The sequence below is a fragment of the Amblyomma maculatum genome, chromosome 11, assembly GCF_055883805.1.
Source record: "Amblyomma maculatum isolate TAMU_Amacu chromosome 11, ASM5588380v1, whole genome shotgun sequence".
Taxonomy (NCBI): Eukaryota; Metazoa; Arthropoda; class Arachnida; order Ixodida; family Ixodidae; genus Amblyomma; species Amblyomma maculatum.
In genome coordinates this window covers 127648352-127667389 of record NC_139354.1, presented here as the reverse complement: position 1 = coordinate 127667389, position 19038 = coordinate 127648352, and the positions used below count along the sequence as shown (strand labels likewise).

Genomic DNA, 19038 nt, shown 5'->3' with positions numbered 1-19038 from the left:
TGGTTATTGTAACAGTACTTTTTTCATAGGTGAAGAAGATTATCAGCCTAATTGTGTCATCGTTCACAAATATTGTCAAAGAAAACAAATGGATGTCTGATATTATTAAGAAACAAGTCATCATGCGCGTGAGTAGGCATTTATGCTTTACGATTACTCATGATTCCAAGAGTGAGATGATTGAAGCTAATTAAAACTTGGCACACTTTCAGTTATCAAGAATGGAACTAGTCATTGGATATCCCGAGTGGATGCTTGACGAGGCTGTGGTGGATGGATTTTACAAATTTGTTAGTACCCTAATAATTTCTATCCCCTTGCGACACAGAGTTAAAGTTGGAGAAAAGCTACCTAAGATGAGAACGCGCTAGGGCTTCTCTGAAAAGTAGCCACTTATCTTGGAGGACCATGTCAAGCGAACCAGTATACGTTTCAGTTGACAATGTTTTGCGCGTAACGGCTTCTACCTATAAAATATCTGTTCAATCCATCTTAGTGCTTTTGGAAGTTCGCTTCCGTTCTCATCCGTACTTTGCTTGCTGTGTGCAACACTGCTAAAATGACAGAACGATTGGTTTCCAATTATACCAGGACGCGACACTAGCGCTAGCAACGAAAATAACGACGTGCAGGGACTTCTGATGCATCAAAGGAACGTAGCGAAGCAAAACATTTCAGTTACCGCTGCTTTGTCGATAACCTCTGGACTCAAAGGAAGAACTTGCACAATAAATAGACTGCATAATAGGTCCGATTCGTTCATTAAAAAGTTCTATAGGAACAATTGATTGTGGAGACCGTGTTCTTGTCGCCGTTAATAGGAAGATTTGAGTACAACTAGATTATCATAGCTTAGTGGTACACAAATATATAGTGCGCATTTCATCAACTTTTGTTCTTGAATAATTGCAACTAATCACATTAACTACTCGAAGAATTTCGAATAATTAGAATTTATGGACTCAATCGTCCATTCGCGTTATCCTCTCTCAAGTGACTGCAACATCACACATGCAAAACCAACGCTAATAAGAATCTGTCACGACCTTAATCACGAAGTTTGCTTTGATCGCACCAACAGCTTTAAACAGGCTTTTCAGTGTATCATTGAACATTAGAATTCATTGTCTGGCTCAGTTCGCTTGTTATCATTTGGTAAATATATGTTTGCTATTGACAGCATTCGTAGCTGTATATTGCATATCCTACCTTGATTTTGATTTATGTCTTTAAGCATGTGGTGCTATGCCTTGTATTTATTTTATTTTTATTTTAGTTTCCTGTATGTACCACTTCTGCAATTGCGCCTCGCAGGGATACAGTATGTATGAATAAATAAAATAAAAAGGTAAAAATAAATTCGTGCAAGCCATGAATTCGGTTGTATTTCAGATCCCTCATCTCAGTGAAAACGACTCTTTTGTCGAGCACTTGGCCTGGATTCAACAAAACAACCGTAACCAGCAACTCTTGAAGCTCAAACCAGACTTTGAGGAAAGAGAGTGAGCTGATCCTTCTTTTAAAATGGGCGTCTGCCACCACAAGAAAGCGAGGTCTTTCTGGCAGCAACCACTCTCCTCTGTAGTAGATGCAGTTTCGTGTTCTCGTTTGCGTTTCTGTTTTTTGTACGGCCCTATACTACACGGTGCCGTTAAGAGGAGGGAGGATACTACTCTCAGGCATTCTCCATTTCCATATCTTTTGTTTAAAGCATTCCACTTTACTCTAATTCATTTGTCTGTAAAACTACTCTTCAGACCGTTAATAAGGAGGTCATTACGTGCTTCTACAACTGCACCAGCAATCTTCAATGTCATTTTTGTTTGTGTTGCAAAGTGACAAAAGCATAATATTTATAGCATACTCCCTATTTATTGCCTCTCATTTGGTCCTTTAAGTAAGTTAAATAAATGAAGTGGTGGGAACAAAGGTATTACTTTATACTGAGCTTTCAGAAAGAGGCTCTATCACATACTCAAGTTAAACATATTTCTGTAAATGCTCTAATAGTACCGACGACATTTCGGACGTAGTTGCGAAAATACACGCGTAACAATATCTTGAAACGAACGGAATTATTTTTGACTGGATGAATAGTTAGATTAGTAGACTATTACTTGAATCAATCAATCATGCCCAGTAATGAGCACTTGGCCAATCAATAAAAAAACCGGAACAAAGAGTAGTGTTTGAAAGTTCTCCTCGATGAGGCCTCTAGAAATGGACGAAGATGAAGATGATATGTCAGTTTCCTTGTGTAATAATTATGTAGCCGATGCTCTAAAGTAGCACAGTGAAGAGACAACAAAGCTTAATTGTTACGTTTCTCGTGTAGCAAACATGGCGCTAATTCTTGTTATTTTTTCTACTTACCAGGTTTGCAGATGTAGCTCTTTTTCCGCGCATGTACTACATCGAACGAACTGATACATTAGGTAAGTCGGCTGCAGTGTTCATTTCCTGCCAGTGCTTCTAGGAATCATTCCGCTTACAGAAAAAATGCTGCTTGATGAAGTATGATACAGGTTATAACACAAATCATTCTAACGGTTAAGTAGCAGGTTTAAATCCTAGTGCGAGGTGCCGCAACCCTAGAGGAATTTTAACATACATTGTAAAGAAAAACAATTACAGTTGAAACATATATACCAATGTGATTGCTATTGCTCGACCTGGCAGTCTACAAGCTGTGTTTGCCGATTTCCTTCAGGTCCCAGAATCTTTGAATATATCCCCATATTACACTTTATTTACTCCCTATAGCAACCAACAGTTTTGTACGCCTGTCGTGTTATAAACGTTCAAAAGAAGCACTTAGGGCTTCCTACGTGTATTTTGAGATGTCTTGTATAAGGAACGGCAGTGATATGCCCTCATGAACTTTGTATAGGCGCGCCAACAGAGTATGAAATTGACAACGACAGATGCAGTATAAAAAAACGCTACTTGCAGCTGTTTCTTGGACTGAAGGTGCCGCTTATATGTTGGAAATGAAACTGCAGCAGAAAGGAGAAAAGATGCAGATGTGATAAGCGCAATATGGGCAGAGCACGCATGGCTCGGTTCGGCGACGGCTACCTTGATCTCCGTGTGTACAAAACTGGAAGCTAAGATGGCCCTGCTTACTATAGGTAACATTCTTGTTGTGCCCTTAAAGTACTAATTATGAGATAGCTTCAACCCCAATCAAAAAGGAGAAAAAGACAATTTTTCAGGTCTTTTCCTTCATCCCGTGTGACCGCGGGAGAGTTGGATATTGCCTTTTTACGCCTAGATTCGTCATCCACTAGATCAATGATAGTAGCCCGCGCATGTAAGAGGGCAGGAATGAATTATAGAGTTTCAAGACTTTTTGCGCTATGCTATACACAGATACACAAGAAAGCAGGAACCACGTACACACGACAAGCGCGCACTGACAACTAAGGTTTATTGATGACAGGGTTATATTTAAAACAGTCCACACGCACACACTGATACAAGAAATCCGCAAACTCAATGAACAGGCAGTGTCACATCCCTACGCACCTACGCTCCTTTATTATCTTTATCTTCTGATTTGTTACCACGACTAATGGCGTGCTTACGAACTTGTCTTCTCCAGCTTCCCATATATAAAAGGCTTCTATTATTTCTCTCTTTTTTTCTTTCTTTTGAACGGCCTAAGATGGTGGTTCCTTCAGATTCTGGCTTGCATTTGTGTTTTGCGGAACGGGGTGTGAGATTTCCATTGTTATTGCTTTTACCTATATCATTACGGTTTTCCTTTAACCTCGTGTTGAAACACCTGCCTGTCTGACCTATGTATCTGAGTCCACATGGCATTGTGTATAACATTCCCTTATCATGTGGAATGAGATATATAGGCCAGACAGGTAGGTGTTTGAACACGAGGTTAAAGGAACACTGTAATGATATAGGTACTGTAAACCTCCGGTCAAAAGAAAGAAAGCGTGTTCTGGGGAAAACTGGAAAACGAAACCTGCTCTGAATCTACCACATTTGGAAACCTGTGAACTTGCTGACTGCACGTCTAACAAATGTAGCGAAAGCTGTAAATGCTTAATGCTGAAGTGGTCGTCGCAGATAATGTGCAGTTGAGAACCCTTGATGACATCATGGCAGACCTCAGTCTTACCTCCTGTATACATATAGGGAATAATTCAATGCACACACATTACGTCTCTTGAAAATCAAAATTCACGGATTCAAAACAGACGGAACATGAAAGCAAGAGCAAGCGTGCGGAAAACAAATCATACCTGAAAACTATGGACAGTTCTGAAAAAGCGTTTATGTTAAAAGATTTTTAGATATTTTATAACTGCAGCATGACAATCAATATATCCACAGATCAACTCTCGGCATGCTTTTAAATGGTGCTGTCCAGTCTTAATTACTCGCTCTGAGTGCACACCAGACCAGAATCAAGCTTTCTTCACATAGGAAGGCTACGGCATTTCAAATATTGTATTCAAGAAGTTCATTACATAATGTACAGGTGCCTTGCAAATATTTAAAGAAATCCCCTCTATTGCCTATCAATCCAACTTCCACTACTCTAAGAAATTTAAAGGCATTCTTTTTTTTCAATGAATTGGAAGCTTAGGCCCCTCTTATCTAACTCAGCCTAGGAGTACCTGATTGTATCTTCGTGCTATCTCTAATTTAAAAGATTTCTCACAATACTGGACTGCGATGAACACACTTATGAAAAACAGCCATACATTAAACATGGTCTTGCTGAATAAAAGGACAATAATTTGTCACAGGGTGTCCAGAAACCTCATAGAGTGTTAGTCTAGAGTATTTTAGATGTTTTTATGCTTATACGAAAAATGATAGTGTGACAATATTATGTTCACTGAATTACGTGGAATGCCCAAGCGCAGTTTCCTCACTAGAAGCGCAAATATCAGCCAATAATTTATCGTACAATATATCCCCGCGAACTATTTCTAACGTCAAGAAGAATGTTTTTCTGATAAATAAATTTCTATTTATCTTGCTAAGGACAGTTGTCGGGCTAGTTGGTTTTACATCGTTGTTTGCAGTGCTTAGTCGAATGAGGACAAAGCTAGGAAGGACAAGAAGAAACCAAATCCTTGAGCAGCAACTTTATTGTGATAATTCGCCAGCCATATCATATATATACCCGCAGAAAAAACGCCCAGCAGGGGAGCAAAAATCTACCATGTGGCGAAAAAATCCCACGCATACAAAGCAAGGCGTCGAGTGGAGCAAACCGGAACATGTGTACATATCGATAATTCAATAAGCCTAACCGAACACTAAACGAAAAAACAACATGAGGCGGAAGAACAAGACGTAAGCCCTGATTTTAACAGCCAATACCAAAGAGTGTATGAGAGAAACAAAAATATATCCGGTTATTAACTAGGTGAAAGCTCAAATCCATTTAGTGTTTTCAAATAATATTGTCACGACTGTAGTCACAGCGAGCCGTGAAGGTACACGTAGCCGAGGACCAGAGGATAAGGTCGGCTTGTCGTTCCGATCACAGAGTCCAGCACCAGCACAGAGTCCAAAACATCGTGCCAACAACAACCGCTTCGTCGTCGTCGGCGCCAAAGACGGCTGTCGCGTGGCGCTAGGCACGTGGCAATATAAACATGAAATAATGTAAAACGAGTGACACGTGAAGGATTAGAGAATAATGCAAGTGTTCCAACTAAAATAGAAACTCAACTATTAACACAGAAAAAAATATTTATTTAAACAATGCGGCTAACATGGGTACGTAGACTGAAAGAAAACGGCAAAAATAACTGGAAAAAAAGAGGTCCTTGTGCGAAAAGTGAGAATGCAAAAGAGCGAGAAAACAAAAGAGGCAGACACAACTTGAAAAATAAAGAATATATAAAATGCCAGTATGCAAAGTTTGCAAATAAAATCACTGATAAAATCACGCAAAACCAGAGATGAATGCAATTTCTTTGCTCCAAAGAAAAACGGAGGCTGTGCTGACGCATTCATCCGCTTCCCAATCAAGGCGGATTTAAACATTTAGCGTGTAATCTTATTATGGGAATATTTCGGACTGGTCGTCTGTTCAAAGACAGGGGAACATTTTCCATTCCTGTCGCATGTGTGACAATGCAGCGGTAGGTTCTGGACGATGAAATGGAAAAATCATTTCTGTGTTCCATGAATAGTTTATTGCTACATCGGCCGCTATGGCCGGTGTATCGCGTGCCACAAGATAATAAATTGAGGGTACATCCTCCCAAATTTTTAATTACCTCGAGTGTTACATTTCTAAATGTAACGTCAATAGCGCGTCACTAAGATACGTCGCTTGCTAATTTATGCTGTAATTTAGCGCATGGAGTGCTCTAAATGTTCCTTTTTTTCTAACCATATGCTACTTGCTTGAGGCACTCAGAAATAATCACAAATCTGCATCATCTGGTGCCATCTAAAGGCAAACAAGACGCATCAATCGCAATAATTCTTGCAGTGCATCTTCCCTAAAATAACTGAGCAAAATAAATTCGCAGGCTCTTCCAGTTTTAGACCGATCCTTTACCCAAGTAAGCAAAATGCTTGGCAACCACTGCTGCCTATGCAGCTTGAGTTGCCTCTTTGTTGCAGTAAAATGATGGTGCTTTTTATTCATTTCTGACGGAATCAATAGAACCTCCCATCTTAACATTATAATTAAAGTAGAGGGGCCATTCATTACCACGGTATGTGTTAAATTTTACTACGAATGAAAAACCTGCAAAGCTGGGAGAAGCATTTAACTCGGCTGTTAAAGCCGCAAAACTTGATATTGCTAAAAATTGAGCGATGCACATGTTGTGCACTTGCTACAGCGGGATTCTTGTGCCGTGCGATAGAGTCAGCGTCTCTCCTTGTCGTTTCGTTTACCATGTGACAAAATCTAGATAGGCGGTGAAGAGCTGAAAAGATCACGTGACATCTGCCTTCTTGGCAATTTTCTTGAGGCTTCGCGAAGCCTTGTGCATTTAAGGACTAATCGCTACCTTGTTTCGCTTTTGGATTTCGGCTAAGGTGCCTATCTCAGTTTTTTTAGAAATTTGAAACATTTTTCCAGGGACAGAAGGAAGAGGTTCTTGCGGGTATTTGGACTGCGTTAGAGTGTACACTTGGGCTAAAAAGCTATACCGAAGTTTGTGCTCAAATGACTTAGTCAAGGCATTACTAAAGCAACTGCCTCTTGAAAGGCAAAATTTCTCAGTTTCTACATTCATCGAAAAAGTCTGTCTACTGAGCTGTTAAAATTTTTCTAAGGCTTTCAACTGACAACTGTCAAGCTGCCCGCCTCTGCAAGATGCTATTAACCGAATGGTGCCTTTGCGCCCATTAGGTGGTATACGGCTATGAATCCTGTCCATCACGTCGGAGGTGTTACGGATAATACTTAGGCTATACAACGGCTCTTCAGCCATGGACAAAAGTACACGGCGTGGAACCTTAAAGGCCGCACTTTACCTGCCAGGATAGTCATGAAATTGCATGATCAGGAAAATCTCCAAACTTGCCTCCCTCTATTTCGGACTGAAGCCGAAAGATGTACTTCGGAGGTCCTAGACATGGTGACGCGATAGAACAGAAGGATCAAGCTTTCGTTTAAGGAAACGATTCTCATTTCAAGGAGAGGAACTTGTCAATGTTAACTGCCGATTAGGAATAAGATTTGTGATTCTTACATAATGTGCATAGCTCTCGAGAGCCTCGCAAGCTGTCCATTCAGCCTTTGTTATGCTTCGATCCATCTGGATCCAAGATAAGAAATACCGCCAACATATTGCGCGACTGATTGAACCTTTAATAGGTTTCTCGAGTAATAGAAGACCGTAAAAGTACCAGTTTGGAGATGTCTTTAACAGTTAAATTACAAAATAGAAGCCCTCTGCGCGTAATTGTTTCCAAAGCGAAGACCTGAGAAAAAGATGTTGCAAAATAATTGCACAGCAAGCTCAACCAGCTTCCTTTTAACGACCATTTTCATGTAAAAAGAGGCGTAGAAGTAGTCAGGGTCTTGAGAGACAATAGTTGCAAAGCTTTTGGGGAATCTCCACTGATGTCAAATATTTATTCAATTCAATACCGCAAGATGATCTCATGGCAGCGCCCTTGAATCTATACAAAAACCATGGCGCTGTAGCTTTTCAGAACGACTGCGGCATCATTGTTGATGGCTTTTGAAATTGAGGTCGGTTTAACTTAACTCAAACTCTGCAGAGTGGAATGGGTCTCGTTTCATTGAAAAGCAGGGGATATGTATTTGATCACGCATTGCCCCCGTCTTCATTGGCCTTTACCTCGCAATATATTACAGAGTTCTTAAGGAACGCTTTGGCCATTCAAGCGTTCTTAAAATCTGCTGGTTCGTGGAGGATCAGTTAGTGGTCTTACATTGCATTCAGTTCAGTTCAGTCGTTCAGTCATGTCCGACTCTTCGTGACCCTATTGACCATGTCACGCCACGCTTTCCGGTCTCTCACTATCTTCCTAACATCACATAACTTCATCTGCAGTGCCTCGAGGATGCCATCTAACCATCGCGTTCGCTGCCTACCCCTTCTCCGGCGACCCTCAACCTTTCCCAACATCAAATCTTTCTCCAGCGACTCCTCTCTTCTCATCAGATGACCAAAGTAGCTGAGCTTTAACTTTAGAATTTGACCCTCCGATGAGCAGTCAGGGTTTATGGTCGACAATATTGACTTATTTGAACTTCTGGCAGTCCAAGGAACTCTCAAGAGTCTTCGCCAGCACCACAATTCAAACGCGTCAATTCTTCGGCGGTCAGCCTTTTTCACAGTCCAACTCTCGCATCCATACATCACAACTGGAAAGACATTGCATTACTATTGCGATATTTAGTCAGGAGGCTCAAGTTCTGATCATGCTTACGTCGACTTTGGTACCACTCGAATCGGCTCACGAAGTGGCTGAAAATAATGACATATGGTTTCTAGCTAAGACTTTTCACTTCCACTAATTTATGCTAAGCATTTTAGCCCAGGAGCAAGAAACCCACTCATTCAAAGGTAGTAAAAAGGAATTTTATACAATCTAGTTTTACTAATGCCTTGACGAAGTCATGTTAGCATGCACCAATCCCAGGATAAATTTTCGGCTTAACTGTGCCGGCTAGCGCAATCCGGATATCCGCAGGAAGTTCTTTCTTCTGTCACTGGAAGAAAGTTTAAAAAAATCATGAGGAATCGAGACAGGCTTCTTAGCTGTAGTCCAACAATGGAACAAGGTAGGAATTATTTTTACACGTACGAGATCTCTCATGTCATTTAGAAGAATGTCAAGAAGGCAAGTGTTTACGTGATATTTTCGGCCCCTGACAACCTATCAAGACGTTTTCGCATGGTAAACGAAACTACAAAGTGAAACGCTGGCTTTACCACACGGCACAATAATCTCGCCGTAGAATTCGCAGAACACGTATTCCTCTTTTCTACTATCGTGTGGCAAGGCAAAGGCATACATTTTCAAACAGGCGATGTATGAAAAGATTAATGGAGCAGAAAAATAATTTTTCATTTCATAGTCCAGAAACCTATCGGCGCATTGTCGTACACACGACCGCAAGAGGAAATGTTCTCCTGTCTTTGAAGATACGACCAATCTGAATGATTCCATAATAACATCACACGACCAATGGTGGAAGCCGCCTTGTTCGCGAAGCGCAAGGATGATTGTGTAAGGACCGCTCTTGTTTTCTTTTCGAGCAAAGAAATTGCAGTCATCGCTCGTGTTGCCTGATAGTAGCTTTGATTTTATTGACAATGGATTGTATTATTTTATATTTTTTATAACTTGTTTTATAGTTTTGTCATTTCTGCCTTGTTTTTCTACTCGTTTGGATTCCAATATTTCACGTTCAGGTCTCCTTAATCCCGTTTTATCCTTTTCTTTTAGTCTGGATACCCATTTCAGTCGCATTGTTTAAATAATCCTTGTTTTTTTTATTTCTTTTGCCGTGTTAATACTTGGCTGTCACCTTTCATCGAAAATTTTCATCACTTTCCATTGCTTCAGTGTCTCACTCGTTTTTTTTACTATTTAATGTATTGAACTGCAGTCTTAAAAAGGTTGGTTGGTTTGTGGGGTTTAACGTCCCAAAGCAACTCAGGCTATGAGAGACGCCGTAGTGGAGGACTCCGGAAATTTCGACCACCTGGGGTTCTTTAACGTGCACTGACATCGCACAGCACACGGACGCCTTGCTTTTCGCCTCCACCGAAAAGCTGCCGCCGAGGCCGGGATTCGATCCAAACAATTTTGCGCTTCCACTTCTTTATCCGATGAAGCTCGTTAAGAACTGGAAATAATGTTGTTTCTTCCACTCAGTCATTGCAACTGGCTATTATCAGGATTATCAGGACTTACGTCATGTTACTTCCATTTACAACTCATGTTGGTTCTTTTTTTGCTTCTCCTGGGTTAGGCTTATCGGGATATCGATATATAGGTTTAGGTGGCTTGTTCCACTCGACACCTCGCTTTTTTTGTGGTTGTATATGATATGACAGACGGGTCGTAGTTCAGCGCTTCTGTGTCCTAATAGTTTCTCCATGCTTTGTCGTCCTCCTGATACGCGCAGCAAAAAACAATCAAGTTAACCCAATGCTGAACCAATGCCATCTAAAGGGTCCCCGGAAGAAGCTTTCCGATTTCATCCCTCATCAAACTTTCTGCTGACTGTGCTAAACTTTGCTCACTTTGTCATTCAATTTGATAACTTAAACTACCATCGGTTATCCTCTCTTCGTATTACATATCCTACCTATCCCCAATACACCACCTTGGTTTTGACCAGAATGTCCTTAACTAGAATTGGTTTCCTGAACTACTGTACACGCTTCCTGTCTCTTAACATTGCATATATCATTTTCCTTTCCAAAGCTTTCTTCATTGTCCTGAATTTAGGTTGAATCTCACAACGTTTCCATGACATGACGATAATGGTAATATTATTCGTCCACATACTTTCCTCTTTAGAGATACTTGTGTCAAGAATTCATATTATACCCAGTCGAAAAAAACTACAGAACTCTGTCAAAAATACGACAAAATACCGTGTAGTTCTGTCGTAACCATCGAATTTTTCAGTAGTTCTGCAGTACTTTTCTGTAGTTTTCTGTAGTATATTTCTGTTGTCTGTAGTACTGTAGCGCTTTTCTGTTGTAACTACAGAAATTTTTGATGTTACTATAGAATGTTCTGTTGTCACAACCAGTTTCCCGTCAAAACCCGCACAGAAATTCTGTCATAACATCAGAACATTTTCTGCAGTTTTTTCCTACTGGGTACTTACTAACGATGCACCCTTTGTTTTCTGCGCACATCTCAGACAATCAAATCACAGAGTTTGCGGAGGTTGCAGTTCCGGTCTCGCACGAAACGCTTTCAACGTTGCTGGCAAGCTCAGCCGAAACCCAGCTACCTGTGGTGACAGAAAGATGTCGCCGTTCAGAGCAACAGCATTCGACGGTCCAAGGCAGACAAAGGGTCGGAACCAGAGTTAATAAGCAGACAAACGTTATAGAGCAAAAGGCGGGGCAGAGAAACTCACCCAACTATTCACAACACATACACAAGGATCTCAAAAAGCAAAGCAAAACATACAAGGGCAACAAGGTCAAATACAAACAGAGGATTCAGAACAACAAACAACGTGTGAGAAAGTGAGATAGAGTTTAAACACCCAACCGCTCACCAGCACTGGTGTATAAAAATATCTGGAGAATCATGCTGTGCTGTCCCGTAGACTGGCACCGCTCCCTGGAAGATCTGTTGATTGCCGAATTTTTATTGACACCCGAAACCGAGCCAAAGCACTTGACGAATGCGCTCCGGCCCAATCCGATTCTAATGTTAGACTCTGGGGCACACACTGAGTTTAAGGCTGTACACAACTGAGACACAGTCGCATGTGCGGTTTCTGCCGTTCGCTCCTTCCCTCTTGAGCCGCTCTAATGCAAGTGCCATATGCCGGGTCCACATTGTGACAGAGGCGGCCACCGCATGCTGCGCTGAGTAATTTGTGGCTTCATTCTTGACTCGAATGCGAGAGCCCTGCACAGTTTGAATCTGTTTATTCGCATTCCCTTTTTGTCGTATTTATTTGGGCACCATAAAAGATCACATGGAAACAACAGATTTTCTTTAGACTTCTATCTCACTAAACTGTAGGTTGTACAGAAAAGTTTACATACCGAAATTCAAGGGACGATATCGTGAAAGCAAGAACAACACCTTTAAATGATTATTTTGAGTGCATTTTCTTTTTTATTTTCATTTCTCTTCTTTATTGGAAATTCTTTTTGCGCTGCCTGTACCGTAGAAGTAGCTGCTTGCGTACAGTAACAAAGCCAAATTGTTATCACGTCCATTTAGCACTGACTAAATCACCAACCGTCCGGTGAGGTCGAAGCGCTCCTACTTTCACCTGTGAATCGCGAAAGAGCCACATTTAACAGAGTGAAGCCCATCCACAGATTCTAAACCTTCTCGTGAAACCCTCATGGAGGACCGTAAATTACGCGGTAATGCCATCGCTTCGCAGTGCCTACAATTACCTCGAGTGTAAGCTTTCGGCGAAGTATCTGAGCCACCACTGGAGTTCTAAGAATCTTGGGCCGGCGAGCCAGGCTAGGGCAGGGCGGGCAGACTTTGACAAGCGTATAGAGGAACCTATTTGGTGTGTGCGAACTATGAGAAATCTATCTTCTTGCGCTTGTGCATTGATGTACAATTCCATTGAAAAGGTAATGTGTGAGCTGCTCTTGGCCATACTTGTAAGGACTTTCAAAGTTGGGGTTTAGAGAAAAATGCGGTATTGTGCATAACCCCACGGTTATTTCCTGAAAATCTCTTTCATCCAGGCAGTGGCCTTCAGCTGCGTGCAAATATATAAAATACTTTAAACTGCGATATGTTGCAAAAACTCTGTGCATGCTGCCCTTCTCGGACTGAACACGACCGTCGCTTACTTGAGGTAGCACACCTTTGTGCTTCGTGATATATTCGGCTGGCAAAAATGATACGACCAGCCCTATATCATGCTGAGGTGCGACCACTTCACGCATGTACACGACTAGTTCAAAGCGCATAAGCAGTGGGAGATCAGCTTAGTGGAAGAACTCAATAGCTGATTAAAAAAAAAATTAAACTCCCGTTTTCAGTGATGGAAAACAGATGATCTTAAATTTTCTTAACGTTAGCGGTAAAAATGGTTTTGTTTCGAAAATGGCTCCTGTTAAGCTCAAAGCAATGATTTGGCTATTCTGCTGTCTTTAAAATATGGATGGTCATATCTACTTTTGGGTAAAATTGTTGTTCATTAAACCTGCAGAGCATATCTGGTCGTCTCCTGCGGCCATCATGTTAAAGGTTAGGGTGTTTTAGATATTAAAGGTACGCTTTCTTGGCAAAAGATTTTAGAAAACATAAATTTCGCCTCTACGTAGAATGTCGGCATGCCGTGCCAACAGCATTTATGGTGGTTGAAGTGCTCTTTAAGAAACGCCCAAAGTCAGCAGCGCCCCCTTTTGTTCTTCGTAGCAGTGAAAACATCTATAGGTATCGCAAGAAAAGCAAGAACAGCTTAATTAGGCGTATATTGAGGCCTACTGAACTTCATGCACGAGTAAACCGGCCGAAACTTGCCTTTGAGCTGGTTATCTATCGCATCTTCAAATCCGGCAACGACCCAAATGAATAAAAGATCTGAAATGAGCCTTGACACAAAACCTGAATTTAAACTTGAGGTTTGTTACCGCGGTGTTGACTTCACGTAGAGCCATTTCCTTTCAGTGTTACCAGCTGCAACACTGGCGCCATACTACAAGAGAACACCGATGCCAAGGTGGGTTTATAGCTAAGCTTCTAATAGAGGCCCTCAGGAGTTACCTGGATGACTTTATTGTGCACAGAGCTTTGAACTTCGGAACAATCGGGGCGCTTGCAAGTTTCTTAATCATCAACGCTCTCGACAGATCTGACAGTACGTGAGTATACAAGGAGCCTTAGTGTTCTTCATTAAGCATTTTTAAGGCATATGGGCATATAATTCCATTGAAAGTCTCACACAAGGTAGCGATAAAGGTCAGTTTCATTTCTGGTAAGAGGTATTGAGCTATACTGCGTGTTTAAGTGAAGGTACAAGATATCCTCACAATCAGCGCTCAGGGCGTCACTCCTCAGATCGGGTAAATGTGGCCGGTGGGGCACCGGCTGACCGAGGGACTATACGTAGGTGCTACGGGGTCTTTTCTACTACTTATAAGTTCAAAGGCTTTTGTTTTCCTGATAATTACTTTATTTCAAGGCTAAAAGTCGTCAGTTACCAGAAGGGTGAATTCAGTTGGCTGAAAAGAGTGCTGAACTGCATCACCCAAGAAAGCAGAATAAACCCTGGCTGTGACGGCATAAGTCGATGGAGGCGAAAAGCTGTGAGCCCACGGTGGTAGTGTACAACATCGGTTAATGTTAAAAAACTGCAAGCGCTTGATATTTCGGAGCTCATCACTATTGAGGTTCCCAGAAAAAAAAAACATTGAAAGGATCAGAAGCCTGAAACTCCTTATGAGAAGTGAGTGCGGATCGTCGTGGCTATCACTCTAGGAAATCACTCCAAATTCTAAGTGCAGCATGCTGTCGTCCTTCGCATCGCACGTCGTCTCGATCAAATTCCATCTGAGAGCAAAAATATTCTGCACGAACTAGTGGGTTGAACTACTTTGAACCCTAATGCATTTTCATTTCGAAGGATGATCGAACGCTTCTTTCTCTACAAAGTTCTGAAAAGGCCAGACCAGCGCCATGCAAAGGAAATAAGAGAGGTGGGTTGACCTTGGAGACAATTTCGGCTACCCATGAAAACAACTTTTGCGATTGTAGACAGCAGTGTGCATTGTTTTTGCTATGATGCGTAATTTTTTTATGTCCTAGTGGAAAAGTTTGGGGCCAATAACCTAAAAGAATGGTTATGAAAATAAAAGCAGCTGGTTTGAACCCTGTAACTTGTTTCAAGCAGGCATGCACGATTAGTAAGCGCTGCAAGGAAATGAATATCTATGGTGACAAAGTTATATGCTAGGAAAAAAAATGAAATGTAATTAACAATTTGGAGGATGAATAAAAAAATTTCCTTAAAAAGGAGGAGTACAAAAATAAAAACAAAAAGCTGATCTTTGTAGATTAAAAGAGCAGATTGAGGCTTGACACTTCTTGTCAGTGATCTCTGTTTTCTTTCTTACAAGCACTTGTCACCATCCCCTGTATAAAAAGGCTTCTGCCAGTTTGTGAGCCAATGTATTCTCACATTATAATTAGTATACAAATCTCCTCAAGTCGTCGCACTCAAAAAGTAAAAAGCTCGAAAGTGTAACCTGCCCTCTTTAATATTTAAAAATAATATTTTTGTCTGTATTTGTCATATGTGAAACGCGCATGCGTTGCCCGCTATCGGATTAAATATATGTGCAGCGTGTGGAATCAGTAAACATAGTTCACAGCCGCTGTCAGTGCCTGCCATTTCTGCCTTCCCTGGTCCATTGAGTGAAAACCAAACCCTGTTTTAATTTGAGGTTCTATCATACTATACCAACTAGGATAATGTAGTGTTAAGTTGCATTATCGTCTTACCAGTGCTATTGATGTGGTTTTCAGTACACCTGCTCTCCAAGAACGAAAACGCGACGGGCAGGAAGATAGTCACTGAAGAGTTCTGGGATCAGAAGACTAAACAAAACTTCTGTAAGGCATCCGACTGCTTGAAGAACGAAGAATGCAACAACACGAAAGTAATTGTTGGCAGTGTACTTGAGGACAGTCGCTGTTTTATGAAAACATTCCTTGAAACGAATAGCACTGCACCGGTAACGCCTCTCTCCGGGTAGATGTCTTATATTGTCAATTCCGAACACAAGACAAGAATGATACCAGGAAAATATTTTTCATGCATGGCGTAGCAGACGCTCTGAAGAAATGCCTACTAGATAAGTAAGTTGGCGTTAGTTTGGAACGGATATGATTAATGCATACCCGTAAGTGATTCATATCGACGACAAATATTAGGCGCATCTATGCATTTCTGCGCAGCAAGAGAACAGTGGTTCCATATGACATAAAACGTACTGGTGCAATTGTGTACTGTACCCGAGAGTAGTAGAGCTCAAATTTGCAGCATTTTATACAGTGTAATGCAGTTGGTCAAGAATTGGGCAATGCACGAACTTCGGCAGAAAAGTTTCAAAACATAGAATTCCTAATGTAGATTGTGAGATCAAACCACGTTTAAATTTGGGGTTTTATCGTCGCTGACAAGGTCACGATGTGTAGGCGAGACAATGATATGAAAAGCATGAGTTCGCATTCTTTTTTTATGGAACGTTCTGCTAATGGTAAAACTTTATAACGAAGAACTAGCAAGTTAGTATACATTTAAAAATGCATTTAACATTTATGCTTATTAAGACAGAGCGCTTGGATCTAGAAACTTAATCCAGCAAATGTCATTGAGGGAAATCTGCATGAATGTCATAAATGTCTGTAATTGAAAGTATGTTTCAGCAATTAAACATTTGCTCTGTACATAAATTTTGCTTTTTTTCCAGCAACTCGACCAAACTGAAAGCGAAGCCCGCTTTGGAGAATACGTTGGGCTGCGGGCGTCTTTTACGGTATGTATTGTTCGCTTTTTTTATCTTAAAATAAGTACGCAGTCACGTTAACAGATGCCGCCAAGCATCTTAACGCCCTTGGCAAAACAAATGGTAAGCAACAGTCGCCAAAAATATTCATCCCTAGAGGTTAGGTTCTATTGATACCAACGGGAGCATTTGGAAATATGTCAACACATAAGAAAAATTAACGCGACGACTGTTCAGCGAAACTTGGAGCTTTGTTGCTTGTATTTGCCATTTCTTCAAGCATGACGGAAATATTCATTTATTATTGTGGCATGATATCCGCTCATTAAACTTAATGTTAAAAGTATCATTCACATTACGCGTAAGCATGATTGTACAACATACTTGGAAAACTTTTAATTGAAGTAGGGTTAGTTTTAAGCATCTTAACAAATTGTTTCTGCGTTGCCCCTTAAACAACTAAACATTATCACCTATGTTGCTGAACTCGCGAAGTTGCATGCGTGGACGGCGCAGCGTCCTATTTAACTTAACCACATGGCTCTTGTTGAAAGACATCATAACTATAAAGAGCAAACCCTTTCATCCGTGTATGTTTGTGAATTATGAGTAACTTCAATAATTGCTTATTCTGCGTCGTACAAAAAAACGCACTATATATTTTGCAGGCAATGAAGAAAAGCACTAACAACTACACCAAGCCGCACTTGCTTCCGGGAACACATTTTAATACCGAGGATAAAGTTTTTTTTCTATCTTTTGGTCATGTGCGTATTTTTTGGTCATTCTCACTGGGTGGGGACTTGAACAAGAAACCGCAAACACGCATCATAAACTACAGATCTTTTCTTACAGCTCTATTGTCCATTCAAAAGTGTAGAACTCCTTCCAAGGAGCAGGTCGAATGGCTTAACGGCTACTCAAGCAGGAAGCCTTTACAAGAAGCGGTTAGTTTTTTGCTGCATGTTATTAATTGTCTTGGCCCAAACTATATAATAATTGAGTATAAAATTACAGGAATCACAGCATAGCATAGCTTAGTGCTCTAATTTTTAGCAATAAACCGAGCCGTAAAATTTCTCGGTACATTTTTAGAATGAAATAAGCGTAAATAAAGCAAGCATTTTATACTCTTCAGATGAGCGGTCGACTCAGCTGTGTGTTTCGCATTACTGTTCTCAGGCTCAGAAGGTGGGGGCATGATACCGGCCGCGGTCATGAATTGTCCAATGTCTTAACTTCCCCTATAAGGAATTTTTTTGCGTTTATCCTTTCAGGCTTAATGACATATTGAAAAGCCACGACGGTTTCCAGAAGACCTACGGGTGCGCTCTTACCAAGGACCATTGCGAGCTCATGCCTCCAGGTGTTCGCCGCTAAAAAGGAGGTTAATTTCCCCCCTGCTTGATGTTACTATCTAAATCGTTTCAGTGCAGTAAGTGCTACAATAAACAATGCTATCATTGGTGTCTCAATCCGTCAAAGCTTCGAAGCTGTACCGTTGACTGAACGTTCTTTGCTGTCTGCAGTCGAATGCCATTTTAAGGCGAATGCCTTTAATTGCTCATGCTGTCGTGGATAAAGTTTGTCCTGCTTATGGGACGTTCTGATTGGCCGAGGCGAGGTGCGTCCCTGCCAATGCCACATTTGAATGCGCGCCAAGGAACGCCAGGCGACAGGAGCGATGGTGTACCGTCCAAACACACTTGCCGGAGAAAGTGTGACAGATACTGCGCCTTTCCTTTCCTGTGAAATAATTTTAATTATATGTAGCACGTGCTGCAACGAATGCCGACAAGTAGCTAACGATGGGAGGCAAATTATAGAATAGGAAGGGTAGGCTTTCGCCATTCTCTTCTTAAAGACATAGAGACCCTCTAAATTTTTATTTCACCCTCACTCAAATGTTGGTGTCTGCACCAGGATTATAGTGAACTAGAATACTATCTTAGTGGCGCGACCGGGGATGCCTGGCCGTGCTCTTTGGCGTAGAAGGCACTAGATGGCGCCACCGCAACCTTTTCTAGCGGCGTCGTTGGTGCTGCTTCAGGAGCTCGCGTGTGTTTCTCCATGTCGTTGCCCGTTGTGGTGCACTTATACACCTTTAATAAAGAAACTGCATGCCGCTGGCTTCAAACAGCTTCAGTGTAACTATCTGCGCCTTTATTTTTTCTTACCTCGCCCTTTTAACCAGTTCGGCAATGATGAAAAATCCCATCATACCATGTCGTCTGCTACCGATACAGAGCGATGTGAAATGCTTGTTTTGCTGGCGGATGTCAGTTATTTACATGCACATCTCGGGCTAAATTTGTTTACCTGCAATTATGGTGAACTACACTTGTGATTCATCTGTAAGTGCGCTCTA

At 41.2% G+C, this 19038-nt stretch overlaps 1 protein-coding gene across 9 annotated transcripts in view; it reads left to right on the top strand.

The window, feature by feature from the left end:
• LOC146174932 (neprilysin-2-like) overlaps nucleotides 1–18828 on the top strand; it is a 117835-nt gene extending 99007 nt beyond the window's left edge. For 2 of the 9 annotated variants that reach the window (XM_084584169.1, XM_084584168.1), the window contains 11 exons: nucleotides 30–128; nucleotides 213–290; nucleotides 1393–1502; nucleotides 2377–2435; nucleotides 13831–13882; nucleotides 13950–14020; nucleotides 15688–15821; nucleotides 16635–16700; nucleotides 17339–17437; nucleotides 17526–17617; nucleotides 17948–18828. In XM_084584169.1, coding sequence (XP_084440295.1) covers nucleotides 30–128; nucleotides 213–290; nucleotides 1393–1502; nucleotides 2377–2435; nucleotides 13831–13882; nucleotides 13950–14020; nucleotides 15688–15821; nucleotides 16635–16700; nucleotides 17339–17437; nucleotides 17526–17617; nucleotides 17948–18050 — 963 coding nt within the window. In that variant the 3' untranslated portion in view covers nucleotides 18051–18828. Of the gene's footprint in view, nucleotides 1–29; nucleotides 129–212; nucleotides 291–1392; nucleotides 1503–2376; nucleotides 2436–13830; nucleotides 13883–13949; nucleotides 14025–15687; nucleotides 15822–16634; nucleotides 16701–17338; nucleotides 17438–17525; nucleotides 17618–17947 lie in introns of those variants that run through there. The other 7 variants (XM_084584162.1, XM_084584163.1, XM_084584166.1 and 4 more) reach the window with 7 other exon arrangements.
• The last annotated feature ends 210 nt before the right edge of the window (nucleotides 18829–19038 follow it).